At 39.4% G+C, this 14,872-nt stretch overlaps 1 protein-coding gene across 2 annotated transcripts in view; it reads right to left on the bottom strand.

Moving 5' to 3' along the window:
* The window catches only part of LOC143270096 (solute carrier family 22 member 19-like), a 36,151-nt gene extending 21,487 nt beyond the window's left edge, over positions 1-14,664 (bottom strand). The window contains exons 1-7 of one of the 2 annotated variants that reach the window (XM_076558825.1): positions 13,645-14,664; positions 11,731-12,332; positions 9,143-9,246; positions 8,635-8,789; positions 8,366-8,534; positions 7,327-7,450; positions 3,403-3,518 (exon numbers count right to left, since the gene is read on the bottom strand). In XM_076558825.1, the coding sequence (XP_076414940.1) occupies positions 3,403-3,518; positions 7,327-7,450; positions 8,366-8,534; positions 8,635-8,789; positions 9,143-9,246; positions 11,731-12,132 (1,070 nt within the window). In that variant the 5' untranslated portion in view covers positions 12,133-12,332; positions 13,645-14,664. The remainder of the gene's footprint in view (positions 1-3,402; positions 3,519-7,326; positions 7,451-8,365; positions 8,535-8,634; positions 8,790-9,142; positions 9,247-11,730; positions 12,333-13,644) is intronic. The other variant, XM_076558827.1, reaches the window with a different exon arrangement.
* Between the last annotated feature and the right edge of the window lie 208 nt (positions 14,665-14,872).

Below are 14,872 nucleotides of genomic sequence, written 5' to 3'. Positions count from 1 at the left end.
TTTTTCCCTGACAGTACCCAGTTTGGTCTCAGTTTATCCCATCTACCCCAGAAACAGTTTCCGACACTACAGTGGAGGCTTTCCCTGCTACTGAAGGTAGGGGTTTTTTGTCCATTTCTGTTTTCATGGCCTGTGTGGTTTGCGTACAGACTGAAAATCTAACAAGGGAGGTTTTTGCCATTTCTAAACTCCCATTAGGACAGGTGCTTTGCCTTATCAGGCCTTCACCTGGCCCAGTCCCCCAGTGGGTTGGGTTTGCTTGTCTGGGTGCTCAAGGACAGAGCTTAGGCCAAAGATAATCACCCCTCAGGGCTACACTCCCTCATCTCACCGGGAGTCAGTTGAAACAAAGCTTTTCTCAAAGAGATGCTTTTTCTGACAGAAAAGAAAGGTTTACTCCTGGATAGTTCTGTTCTGCCCTGGCTGGGCTCTTTCCCCAGACAGCGTTCTGACTGAGCAGCATGACTGCTTCAGACACAGTTCAGCTTTACTGTTTTCCCAGAAAGGTCCTTTCTCTAATAGGAAAGCTTTTTCTCAGATTTCTTTTTGTAGCTGTGGACCTATAAACCCGGGACTTGTAGGAAAGTGGACAACTGTGCTGTTCCCACCGGCTTTAGCTTTGTTTATTAGCAGTTTTTCCCTGGGTCCTGCACTTTCCTGCCTCAGCTCTGTGCTCCAGAAGTTTGCCACTGCAGGAATCCTAGTATCCCTGAAATGCACTCCAACTCAGACACACTGGCCAGTTGCCCCTGGGATTTTGGTCAGAAGTGAGGATACAATACTAACAGTTTGCATTGCTTCAGGGGATCTTTGCATTAGGAAGATTAGGAGCACCTTTCCATTCTGAAATGCTCAGACAAAACCTTTGATGCCTCAGCTTGGCTGTAACTGTGAAGCTTGGCTTTTTTGCTTTTCTCAGGTAAAGTTTCCTGCCCTTTGGGGCTCTCTATAGCTCGTCACCCTTACTCTCCCAAGCATTTCCCTCAGGTTACTCTGACCCACTGTCTTTTACCAGCTTGAAGAGACAGAGCTTAGAAGAGGTTTTTAGGAACTTGTCCCTGCCTCCTGCATTTTAGGGAGGATTTTTAAAGCTTGAAAGAGAACTTAGGTTTTGCTGTCTTAAAAGGTTTGTTGTTTTCCCTTAGAGCTAATCCTAATATCTCAGGTGATTCTAATTTTTGTCCTTCTGAGAGAGAAAGTTAAAGGCTTTAGTTTTTAAGTTTAAGAGAGCTTTTGAGAAAGATTAAGGCTTTTTAGAGAGATTTCCCCCCCAAATTTTCCAAGAAAAGTTTTATAGTTTAAGAGAAAGATTTTTTTTCCCCAGGAAAAAGAAAGACCAACTTTTCCCAAAACTTCCCAACTTTAAACTTTGACTTCTTACACCCCCATTTTTGCTTCAGGGAGAAAACACTTTCTCCTGCCGCTTGGACTTAGCATTTCAGCTGTCCCCAGGTCAAAAGCTTCCATAGGAAACTTTTTCTTCCCCATAAGCTCAGAGAAGAGCTTTTTTACTACCCGTAAAGCCCAAAGAAAGATTTTCCCCCCCAGTTTGCGTTTATAGCTCCCAAAGTGAGAAAATTGAAGAGTTTTTCTGTCTAGTTGACTTACTTATTTTTTCCTACACAATCTTACACTTCTAAGTTTTTTCTACACTATATTACTACCCTATACCTTATATTTATTTTTCACAGAAACTGAGAAAGGGATAGAAGATAGAAAATTTTGACAGAAGAGAATTTCGCTGCAGCATAGAACATCCTTCCAGTCCACTTTCCTTTTCTCTGGAGGATAAAACCCCTGCCTCCCAAAAATATATATAAAATATATATTTTCCATAACACCGGCATGCCTTTCCACTGGCAGGGCTGACAGAACTTTCACAAAAACTCTGTAATAATACTATTATTTTCCTTTATCTTTAGTCCCTATTACTTTGTCTTTAGTCCCTGTTCATTTGTCTTTAGTCCCCCCTTTTTTTGTTCCCCCTTTTTTTCTTTAGTCCCTGTTCATGGCACCATTCTGTGGGGCGTTTACCCAACAACCCCACAGCTTCCCAGAGTTTTCTTGATGCGAGCAGCAGGAAATATTACATAGAAGGATTTATAGCGGAGAATCTTTGTGGAGATAAACACATAGAAAATAAAGGATAGCCTTGAGAGGGCCTAGAACCTATTCCAATGGGCCCTGACTGCCCTGACTGCCCCAGGGTTTTTATAGAGACACCAAGGGGTGGAGCAAAAGACCTCCTCCCCCAGCATAGCCAAGTGCAGACCATCTCAGACACCTGCACTCAGGCCTGTGGTCCTGATCATCCTCTATTCGGACCTGCTGGGTAAAGCCACGAGGAACCCGAGAACAGGCTCCCACACTTAGTGAAGGTTTTAATGTTTTCTTTTAATTTTAAATTTTTTTCTTAATTCTTTGACAAATATATACAATGTATTTTGATGATGTTGTTCCCTAATTCTTCCTCACAATTTCTCCCTAGCCCACTTGCTCATCCTGACCACTCCCAGCTTCATAGCTTCTTTTTATTAAAATAGGTATATTTTAATATAACATATTCTGATTAAATTCCCCCTCAAACTCCTCACAGTTCTTCCTCACTTTCCCTTCCATGAGGGTCCACACCCTTTCTGTCTCTTTTTAGAAAGCACACAAGCATCTAAGGAATCATAATAAACTAAGGTGAGATGAAACAAAAACCTGACAGAATAGGACAAAGCAGCAGATAGAAGAAAAGAGCAAAAGAGTAAAGCACAAGAGTTACATACAGATACAGAGACACACATGTTCACTCACACAGGACCCTGTACAAACACGGGAAGCCATAACGTATACACAAATGATCTGTAAGATTAGAAAAATGCCCTGACACAACAATATGAAACAAAAAACCCTCCAAAGATACCATTGTGGGTTTTTTTTTTTGTGTGTGTGTGCTGGCCATGTACTGTTGGGAATAGGGGCTACCCTTAAGAGTGGTTTGTTTCCCTAGTGAGACTCCATTGGAGGAAACTAATTTTTCATTTGCAAGTTGACTGTGTCCTTAACTGGGCTTTCCCCAAGTGAGGATATTTTCACTTACCATTTGTATAGATTATTGAAATGTATATAAGTGTGTAATTTACATTAGACATTTTATTTCTGTTGAAATGGAGAATGACAAATGGCAAATGCAGAGAAGTCTGGAACATGATTGAAGATTCATCAGGAGTCTGCCTTGACAACCCTGCTAGGGTGCTGTAAAAACATACCCCTCACTCTATAATTAGTTCTGCACTTCTATATTCCAAACCTCTAGAATACCACCAGATACAGAAATCCCTCATTTTTATCTTCAACACTGAGTTGTGAAAATTCATCTCTATGTTGTTTTAAGAGTCACTGTATGAAGCCTACCTCAAAAGGCACAGGAGAAACACACGCTTTCGCAAGTTGGGGGTGCGGAATAAGTCACTTAGAGAAGGTTTTGTTTGTGTTGCCTCCAGCTCTTCCCTCATGGTGGTTCTCACAACCTTCAGCAAGAGATCAAGAACTGTTTAGTTTGCACAAAATGATGAGCATTTTGGAGCATACTGGGCACTCACAGAATACCAGGTCAGAATCTACTAGATATTGTTTTTTGTACTCTTTTCTTGGGAGGCCTGCCACCCAGCTCCGAGATAAATCCCACAAGGAGGCTTATTTTTAATTATCAATATCTTGTCTTAGCTTGACTTAGTTTCTGGCCAGCTTTCCTTAACTTAAAATAACCTGAATGCATTTTACCTCTGGGCCTTTCTTTTTCTCTAACTTCGGTAAGTGTGACTCTTACTCTGTTGCTTGTTGTGGAGATGGGAGGCTGGCCCCTGGGGTCCTCCTCCTATGGCTGCTCGATCTCCACCTCTCCTCCCAGTCTTCTCCTTCTCTACACACTCTCTGCTTTCCAGCCCCACCTATCCTTTCTCCTGCCTTGTTATTGGGCAGTTTTTTAATAAACCATCAGGTGTTTTACACAGGCATGGTAACGCAGGTTCCCAGAGTGAAACAAATGCAATATAAACACAAGTAACACACTTTAAAATATTCTACTGCAACTACTTCTGTCTAGTGAAAAAAACACAGACATCAGGGGACCGATGGCAAGCATAATAAAATGTTAAGAAGTGAGAACCAAGGAGTTTGTATTTCTAGAGAGAACGTTTTAAACAGTAGTTGGCTACAGAATGTTGACAGAAAGTAAAGAGTTCTTTATATTCTGGTTCAAAACTCCAGTCATATCATAATGAATTTGAATGATATAGCATCTTAGTATGGTTCTCTGATTTGTGCATTCACGAGTGTATGTGTGCATGTGTGCCTGTTTTCTTTGATTTATTCCTTTTTGTCTCATTCTTCTCTAATGATCATCCCATGTTTAGTCATTCCCATCACTGATGGAAAAATAGACTCTGAAAAATGAATTCCTCTCAAGGTCTTTATGTCCATTTTGGAGTCCTGATATTTGAAAGAATACATAGTGTGATACTGAGATGCTGGGTCTCTGGCTGGATGTGTGTTCAGAAGCTGAGGAGCTCTCAGGAGGTAAAGCTTACCTCATGGGGGGCCTTTGAAGGTGGTAGCTGTCTTTGGTTAGGGCTAAGCTTCTTGGCCCAAAATGATGTGATGAGTGTTTGCCACAAAGTCTGTCTCAGTATTGCCATGCCTGTTCACTGTGATAAACTGAATGTTGTGAATCCGTGATCCCAAATCCTTTTTATTCCATTTTGTTGTTTCTGTCATGAGGCTTGGTCACATCGATCTTGGTCACAGCAAAGCAAATGTAGCCAGCAAAATAATTCAATGCCATATGTGCAGTTGTTATTCTTAAAAATCTGATCATGGGGTAGACCATGTGTTGTGATTTGGTGGTGGATTTTTAGAGAGTTTTCAGAGGCAGGTTAGAGAGAATGTTTCTTTGGAAGTTCACTATACTGAAATGCTGATACAAATCTTAACAGTGAAGGCCTTCTACATGAGATTTCAGATGAGAAAGGGCATATCTTCAGATGTATTTGCGTGGAGGACATTCATCTTTCCCTTTTGAGGAACAACAACAACAACAAATTCTGGCAGTATTCTGACCATGTTCTAAAAATGTGAGTGAGGCTGAATCAAAGCAGTGCACTAATTTATTTACAGAGGAATTTCAAGACTGCACAGCATTTGGAATATAACATGGTGAAGAAGAGGGAGTCATGAATGCCTATGCTGAGCTAGGTTTCTGTTTATATACTCTGAGACACAAGTTCATGGCTGGTCTTCTGTTCTTTAGAGTGGATGTTCCATCCTCAGTTAACATAATCAGAATAATCCCACAGAGGAGTGGCCAGAAGCTGAACTAAAATGTCATCCCTCACAGATGTGCCTGGAGGTTTTCTCCTAGATGATCTTTTTGAGCTGACAATCACAATTAACCACCACAGCTCTAATTTTTGTCAGCTTCACCTCAGAACACATCACCTTTGAGCCATAACTTTCCAACTCTTATCTCCATGTCCTGATAGGAATTAGTCTATGGAGTAATACAAATAATTTAAAAGTCCAGAGTCCAAGGTTCATCTGAGACTCAAGGGAGTCTCTTTTCCCCCAGTGCCCTGTGAAATACTTCTTTATTTTGAATTTCAATAAAATTTGTCAAGAATGCTTTTCCCTTCATAATCCAAACTTTTATATAATAAACTAGATGATTTACTTCTAGTATTCAAGAGAACAGAATAAATGTTCCTGTTTCAAAAGAGAAGTGTGGGGATATAAGAACAAATGACTGTACCTATGCAGGACTGAACCTCAGAAATGAAAACATCTAATACTGACGGTCCATGTCTGGTATCTGGGGCTCATAATGGAGTCTTCTAAGCACTAAAAAATTAAATAATCTTTAAATATCTTTGTTCATGGCCATAGGTTAGTGCTGCTGTCAGCCTTAATATCCTTAAAAAAATCTTTTTTGTATTTAGTGAGCAGTCATTGAAGACTCACAATTGTCAAAGTAAATGACTGTTCAGTGTTTATCTCCAAGGGAAATGTCTTTGTCACCCCCTTCCAGGTTACAGAAACATCATGGAAAAGGGGAAAAAAGGTCTAGAAGAAGTGGTGGAAAAATGTGTGATTCCATCTTACAGACATGCATTGGACTATGAAATTTCATCAGCTGTGGTTACCTGCATAAGACTTGCCAATGTTATGCCAGTCAATATACCGTCTGTGGGGGTAGATGGTATATTTTTGTTAAAATGGCGGGAGAGAGGCCTTGGTGGGTTTGAGCCAATGTGTTCCATGGTAGGTGAGGGACATATGCCATGTAGACATGGCCAAAGCAGGCAAGGATGCAGGGCAGAAAGTCACTCACACCATGCAGACACAGCACCCACATGGAATGCTTTATTGGGGGAAAGTGAGAAGGGAGAGAGAGAGAAAGAGAGAGAGAGAGAGAGAGAGAGAGAGAGAGAGAGAGAGAGAGAGAGAGAGAGAATGAAGAGAGGGTAGAGAAAGAGAGTGCAAGCCAGGAAAGGAGAGAAGAGAGGTTTGAGAGACAGAGACACAAAGAGAGATGGAGGTGTGTGTGCCTTTTTGACAAGGGAAAGGAAGGAAGAGAAAGATAGATAGGGGAGTTTCTCTTAAAGAAGACTTTACATAAGATGATGTTGTTAGGATGCTCGGTGGGTCCGAAAGGGGCATGTCTGAATGCTAACATTATTGAGAGAAGAGCTCATGAGCCCCATCTCCATTTCACAACCCGTATGTAGTCCGTCATTGTTAGTGCATAGGGGCTCATAAAGCCATACTCCCTCCTGAGGATATATTGGCAGCTAATGGTTGCTGAGAGAGAAATAGACATTACTTCAGTCATGTACCCACATCTAAGTGGCTCATGTTCCTGTAGGTAAATCCTCAATATGTTTCTGTAAATGACCTAAACTAGACAAATTAGATCACAAAAAAGAAGATACAAAAAGAGAGGCTAGGATACTAGAAAGTAGAAATAGGACTAGTTAGAAGTATATGAGAATCATTAGGTTTGGTAATAATGAGGGGGTATAAATAAATCAATGCATTATATGCATGAAAAAAATTTCAGACTTAATGCAATATGTATAACTTATATATCCTAATAAAAAGTTTAAAAGTGAAAGAAATCATCAATGAAGCTTTTTTCTTTTTTCTTTGTTTGTTTTTACAAAGTCTTCTTTGAATGAAAGAACTGTATTCAATGATTTAATGATGGCACATTGTTTCCTGGGTATTAACTCATACACATATCAAGCTTGTGTTTATGTCATAAGAAGCTTGCATTATGCTTACCTCCATGGTCAGTGCACCTCCAGAATTCTTCACTCCATTCTTGCATGCAACTCTTCTAAGTTCCTGTAAGCCCTTCTGGGGTTTGTTGGTCACAATCAGCCACCTAGCTGACTCTGACAGCCACCTACTCAAGAAGATATTGTTCATAAATTCTCACAAAGTAATTTCCTTACTAAATATTCTTGAATAGTTGTGTTAAAATGAATACCTATCAGTTATTCATTTATAACAAAATGTATAATCTTACATCATGAGGTTCGTTGCCTAGGAAAACAGGAAGTGATGCAGCCATGCAGTGCATCTGCACTCCTAGAATGAAGACCTGGAGTCACATTGATCTGTCCCCCTCACTTGGATACAGGATTTAATGGAGGTCCTAGAACTAGAATGTGAAGGATGTTTCTCCAGATAATTTCCAAATTTCTTGTTAGACTGTAGGGAATAAGTGTTGGTATTGTGTTCCCCAAAATATTGTGTACCCTAATAAACTTATCTGGGGTCAGAGAACAGAAAAGCCACTAGATACTTAGGATAGGCAGTGGTATCACATGCCTTTAATCCTAGCATTCCAGAGGCAGAAATCCATGTGTTCAAGGATGTAGCCAAGCATGCTAACTCTCGCCTTTAATCCCATAAAGCAATCCTTTAATCCTAGGGAGTGATGTTAGAGAGCAGAAAGGTATATAAGGCGTGAGAACCAGAAACTAGAAGCATTTGGTTAAGCTTTTAGGTTTTGAGAGTACAGTTCAGCTGAGAGCCATTTGGATATGAGGACACAGAGGCTTCCAGTCTGAGGAAACAGGAATATATTTATTCATCATATGTCTGTTCCCTTAATTAAGAACCCATGAATAATTTTTCTCCTAATTATATCAACCAGAGGAGCAATGATACAATGAAACATTGTCTTCCAGACACAACAGGACTGACACATAAATGAGCTCACAGGGACAGTGACCAATGCATTTCTCATGTCCAGATTTAATGGACATGGTCATCTCAGGAGTGCAAACCATAGAGGAGGAAAGAAAGCTCATACCTTGTGGGTATAAGGAAGAAAAATATTGGCACAGACATTACCAGCTGGAGGTGGTGCCAGTTTCGAAATGCAAAAGCCAGGCCTGTCATTACTATTCTTCCAAAACTGGAAGCACATAATGTCAAGATTGTCATCAAGGCTTTGAATTTAGGGCTTGTCCATTCTATCACTGAAAGGAAAGAAAAATGAATCTTGATTTCTACTCAAGATGGGAAGGACATCAACATCAAACAAAGCTTGAACAATGCCCATCAAAAGCTCTGACTTACTGAGCAAAACAGTATTCGTGTATATGAGTGAGACACAAGCCCCTTTCAGGAAGTGAAGTAAGCAGTAGATGAAGAAGGTCGGAGCCAAAGCTGCACAGGTCCCAGTGATGGCCATTGGAAGTAAAGCACATGTGAGGATTAACTTCCTCCCAAACCTGAGGAAAAGACAAAGACTCCTTCAGCGAAATAATAGAGTTGTTAAAAAGAAGAGACAGGAAGCATTTTGTATAATCCCTGTGGTTAACTTTTCTCATTTTTCTATACCATGTTTTTCTTTGTCTCTTAATCTTTTTTGAATTCTTCCATGTTTAATAGACTGTTAGTTCTGAGTCAACACAACACACAGACTTTTAAACACCAAATAAAGTGCCTGTTTGTATTTAGTGATCTCTAGTGTAAAAGGCACACCCAGAGGAACATAATCTGCAATGACTGTTTTTTAGATGAATGAGTTGTAGATGATGAAAATACTCACATGTAGAGAGAACTGCAAAGCACAGACACTCACCTGTCTGATAAATGGCCACCAAGGATACCTCCTACCAAAATTCCAATCATGAATACGAATTTAGCCACTGAACCCAGTACCTGAGATCCACACACCAGGTCCCACTGGAAGAGAAGGAAATCAGGAAGACAGGCTGTCATTGTAATTGGTTCAAAATTATTCAACATGAGCTTCCCGTTCCACTGAACCCATCTTCCTCTCCAGCTTCCCTTTGCATTATTACATGATTTCTACTACCCAGTTCATATATATATATTAAATAGAGTAAATCTGTTCCCAGTAGTCTTTCTATAATTATATAGGTTATAGTAGTAGCTTGTAACCTGTGCTAAGAAGTGCTTAAATGTGGCCTATGGTTTATATATCTGGGGTCAGAGACAGAACAGCGATCATATTAAACATAGGTTTATGCCTTAGTAGCACATGCCTTTAATCCTAACATTCCAGAGTTCAAAGCTGCACTGAAAACAGCCAGGCATGGTGACACATGCCTTTAATCCCAGGAAGTGATGACAGGAAGCAAAAAGTTATATAAGGCATGAGGAACAGAAACTTTTAGCTTTTAGCCGCAGTTCAGCTGAGAACTATTTGGATGACTCAGAGGCTTTCAGTCTGAGGAAACAAATCAGCTGAGGAATTTGCAAGATGAGGTGGCATATGACTTGTTCTGTTTCTCTGATCTTTCAGTGTTCCCCCCTATATTTGTCTCTGTGTTCTTCATTTAATAAGACCACCTAGAAATTCATATACAGTGACCCTAGAATGCAATGATTCATGAACCTTATTTTTTTTTATACCAGATCCTATTCATCAGTGCACAGCCTCTTCTATGACTCCTCTCAGAGAACAGCACAACTAGTGCCTGATCATTGTTTTTGTTTTTCTTATTTATTTATAAACTTTTGTCAATACAGAGGATGGAGCTCAGGGCAACTGCATGGGTGCAGTGTACTGGCAATCACCCACATTCTGGTCTATAAGGAATTGTGAACTACTGGGATATTTTTTGCAGTGTTCAGTACTGAATCTTGGTCCTCACAAGTGCTGCAGATGCATTCTGTCATGGACCTTCATATTTAGCCAGAACTGTGGCTTTGTAAACCTCCTATATATTTTAAATTTTAAATCAAATCTGAATAGTGCTTGCTTGTCATAACACTTGGGCACTTAAACTAATAAGGCACACCAGATTCATGTCTTTTACATATATTTTCTGATTATTATTTAATTTATTCTTTGAAATTTCATGCATGTATACAAAGCACTATGACAATATCCAACCTTTATATCCCCTACAATTACCTCTAAAATTCCTGATCACATCCCTTTCCAAACCTCATGTCCTTTTTCTTTCTTTCTATAGTCTACTATTTGCTTAATGTTGCCTATATGTGCACTGGAGTACAGGTAACCTAGTACTGGCCATCCCCCCAAAGTAGGGTAATAGTCCCTCCCCTAGCAACCATCGACTCCTAATAGATCTTCAGCTAGGAATGGGGCCTTTTGAGTTCTGCTCCAATCTATGCTGGAATTTTGATTGGCTTGATCTTCTGCTGGTCTTGTGCAAGTAACCACTATTTCTGAGAGTTCACATATAAGGATGTTTTTTCATCTTTCAAATTGTTTTTGTTGCTCTAAATTTTTTAAACTAAAATATAATTATATCACTTCCATCCTTCTCATTCTTCCCTCCAATACCTCCCTCCAACATCTCTCTGACAGATGTCTGTAAAGCATTATGGAAATTCATGTTGAGTAAGCTAATTTTAAAATATAATTTAAAATAAGGAATTTGAAAGGAAGTACAATACTTGGTTGGACAATGATGCTCCAAAAAGACCTGCGATGTTAAGCAATAATCCCAATGCCAGACATACAGAATAATGTTATACAAGTTACTGGTCAGAGAGGTCCCATGGGTCTCCAAAACTACACAGGCTGTTACTATTGCTCATGGTTATCTACAGTAACTAAATGTTAAGACACTATTCCTGAAGACACCACACACATTTTTTTTTTGCATAACATAGAGAACACTGTCAAAGCAAACTGGACACTTTCTCCTTGTTGGCTACCTTTCATAGTTGCAAATGTTGCTATGCAGAGTGTAGGTAGAAAAAGGTTATCAATGGCCTTACCTAGCACTTTACCCTACATACTACAGTACCAACTTACATGACAGAATGGTCATTGGTGCAATAGTGGCAGAACTTTTATATGAAAACAACCATTTCTGATTGGATTTGAACTTCTACAGAGGAAGAAAGTCATGCCTGAAAATGTAAAGTCACTTAGAATCCCCTGACTTAGAAGGATAAAGGTCCTGAAGAAGAAGCTACTGTTGTTATTTTGCTGAATGGTTCTCTTGTCTAATTTTCTTCTAAGAATTACTTCTTATCATGAGCTCATTACTAGAACAAAAGGATCAGAAACATACATCTTTATTTATTTTTGAGTCATTAAAATTATTGAATAAGACTCTTGCAATTAATCAGGCAGTAAGTAAGCTCCAATAACACAATATTTGAGCTATTGCCAAACTGTAGTAATGAATTCACTGAGGGGGTGATTTTATTGAAGGCACTTACCTCAGTCACAGTGGTGGACAGGAAGGTGCTTTGTTCATATACCCAACCATCCACACAGGGCTCTGTGTCTGGCTCTGTCACATTGGAGAAGGTGCCATTCAGATGAAGCAGATGCCACTGTGGTTGGACAAAGCGACGGCACTTGTCTGGCCTCAGGTTGGAGTCCAGTGGGATGGAGATCCTCAGGAGGTCATCTTGGCTCAGGGTTCCACTGTCACTGTCAGAGACAGTGTCATTGTCAAGGATGGGGACCCAGCAGCGATGACCAGGGATGGCTGCAGTAAAGTTCTCCAAAACAGTATGAGGAGTCACCATGACATTGCAAATCAGAAGGAAAGCCATCTGAAGGATCTGGTATCTCCCCATGCTTCCGACTTGATTCAAGAGCTCCTGAAAAGCCATTAGGGCTGAAAGACTGTCTCCAATGGGAAGCAGTAATGCTTACACCCAGGGGAGTATAAATATTGAAATAAAGTTCTGTTTCACAGAAACACCCTAAATAGGGTTGTTCTTGAGCTCTTCTTAATATACCCATCTTCACGTCACACCAGTCATAGAACTGTGATTTGTTGTGTTGTTGGTTTCAGGGAAGGACCTGTTTTCTACCAAGTAACCAAAAAAAATTCTGCTAATATTTTTTCCTGTAATCCAATCTGTTAAACATTTACTTTATTAGAAATTTTGAGCACCACCCCCATGATCACTTCTGGTAAGTGATCTATAACTCCCTGAAAATAAACCAGAGTTCATCTGTAGACAAATTTCTAAACAGTCTTATTAAATAAGAAGCACAGAACCAAATACAGAGGTAATAGCCAAGGAGATCAGAGAACTAGCAAAGAGCCACAACTAGCCTTAACTTATCACCTTATTGCCATCACTTCCCCAGAGAGAGCTTCTTCCCATCTAACCTGTGTTTTTATTTCCTTCCTGTTCTGCCTTCTCTTTGGCTCTAAGCACAGCCACTTGACTTCTTTGTCACTGCCTGTCTATGCAGTCCTGTAGGTCCCCATGGTTGGTACTGGGATTGAAGACTCATGTCATTACGCTTGGCTGTGTCCTTGACCACACAGAGACTCTGCCTGCCAAGTGATCAGATTAAGGGTGTGGGCTACCACTGCCTGACTACTGTTCCTGGCTTACTAAGTGACCTCACTATGTGACCTCTGATCTCCAGGCAAACTTTATTTATTAACATACAAATAAAATCACATTTCAGCACAATTAAAATATCACCACATTTCCCACTTTTATTCTTTTTTTTTTTTTTTTTTTTTTTTTTTTTTTTTGTTTTTTTCGAGACAGGGTTTCTCTGCGTAGCTTTGCGCCTTTCCTGGAACTCACTTGGTAGCCCAGGCTGGCCTCGAACTCGCAGAGATCCTCCTGCCTCTGCCTCCCGAGTGCTGGGATTAAAGGCGTGCGCCACCACCGCCCGGCCCCACTTTTATTCTAATAAAAAGAAAATAGAAGAAAGTTATAACTAATATAAGAAAAACTATATACAATAAGTACAATAGCTATTTACAATATATATAAGTAATAAATACCTCAACAATTTCTAGTCCTTTTGCATTTGACAAACTCAGAGAAAATATTTCATTATCTGTCTTATTTTGGTAAGTAATGTACCTGAATCACTTTCTATCCTGACATATATTACTAACACAGAACTATCTTATATTGTCTTTCAAATTTTTATACTCATACCCTTAGTGAGTTTCTTTTCTGAAATTCTTAACAGGGAAATCTATAACTATAACTATCTAATCTTCAACTAACTATAACTATCTAATCTTCAACTAACTATAACTGTTTAATCTTCAACTAACTATAACTCTTTAATCTTCAACTAACTATAACTTTAACTATATAATCTTCAACTCCCTCAGAGTACCAAGAAGGAAATAATATTACCTAATTAAACAGGAACTGCAAGTAAAGTGGCTTCCAAAAAACATGTGAGTTGACAGAAACAGCCAGCTGCCTGGACAGCACCTGAGGTTTCTCCACAGCATTGGGGCATCGTCTTCAGCCTATAGGCTTAGTGTATCTGACAGACACATTTGTGAAGTAGGATGTACACAAGGCCTACAATTCAACCTCACATTCAGTGAAAGTAGTCCATGTACCAGATAAACATGAATTCCACCAGTGTTCTGTCATGATTCAGGATTTTCAATTCTGGAAATTGCTGATGTTTTTGAAATTCAGCTCTGTCCATTCTTATTGGCTTGTGGGTGGCTTCATCTCTTTTATTAAATGCCAGTCTACCATTGAGGGTTTAGACTCTGTCATCCTAGTTACTCTTTCAAGAATAACTGTTTCAGCTACTGTTCCACTGCACACCAGAAGCCATGGGTCCACTACCTGTTCAGCTGCCTTCAAAGAAATGGGCACTGTATCTTTTCCAGATTGCAAAGACCACTTCAGGGATGGCACCATATTGTCCTGGCCTCAGAGGACACCTGTTGCTAAAGCTACAACCACACTTATCTTGGCAAGTATCAGTAGTCCTTTGTTTTGTGTCCTGTCTGCCCATTCTGTCCTGTTTGTCAGCAGTCAATGTGATGACACTTTGTTGTCTAGTGGCTAACTTTTGCCACAATGAAAGTATGCCGTTTCTTCAATGCCTATATCTTCTCTGAAGTAGTTTGTTATTTCAGGGGATGACATGTCTCGTAGTCATAAAAAAAGAAAAAAATTCTAAGTTATTAAAACATTTTAAATGCCATATTCTGTAGATCTCTGAAGGATTTTAAGATGACCTGTCTATCTAATATATATCTCTGCTTGACCTTCAAAACTTATCTAATATGACTACAAGTTCGATTGTAATGTTTAACTACCAAATTTCATTCTTTATATCCTAATAGTTGGTAATAACAACTTTCAAGTATTAGCAAATTGCATTACATTGTTAAATGAACTGTAGAAATACAACATCCTAAACAAGATTAGAAATATATGTAAAGCATTTTCTAACAATACCAATGTCAATATATATAATTTGTATACAATATATAAAAATCCAATCCAATATTAAGTATTTAAAACTAGTAATTGTTGTGGAGCTTCAGGAGTCTAATCAAGGAGAGAGAGGTGGGATTATATGAGGAAGAGATATCGAGACCACGATTGGAAA

This window comes from Peromyscus maniculatus, chromosome 1 (assembly GCF_049852395.1).
Source record: "Peromyscus maniculatus bairdii isolate BWxNUB_F1_BW_parent chromosome 1, HU_Pman_BW_mat_3.1, whole genome shotgun sequence".
Lineage (NCBI taxonomy): Eukaryota > Metazoa > Chordata > Mammalia > Rodentia > Cricetidae > Peromyscus > Peromyscus maniculatus.
Note: the sequence above shows the minus strand (reverse complement) of the source record. Positions and strands in the feature narration are given on the sequence as shown.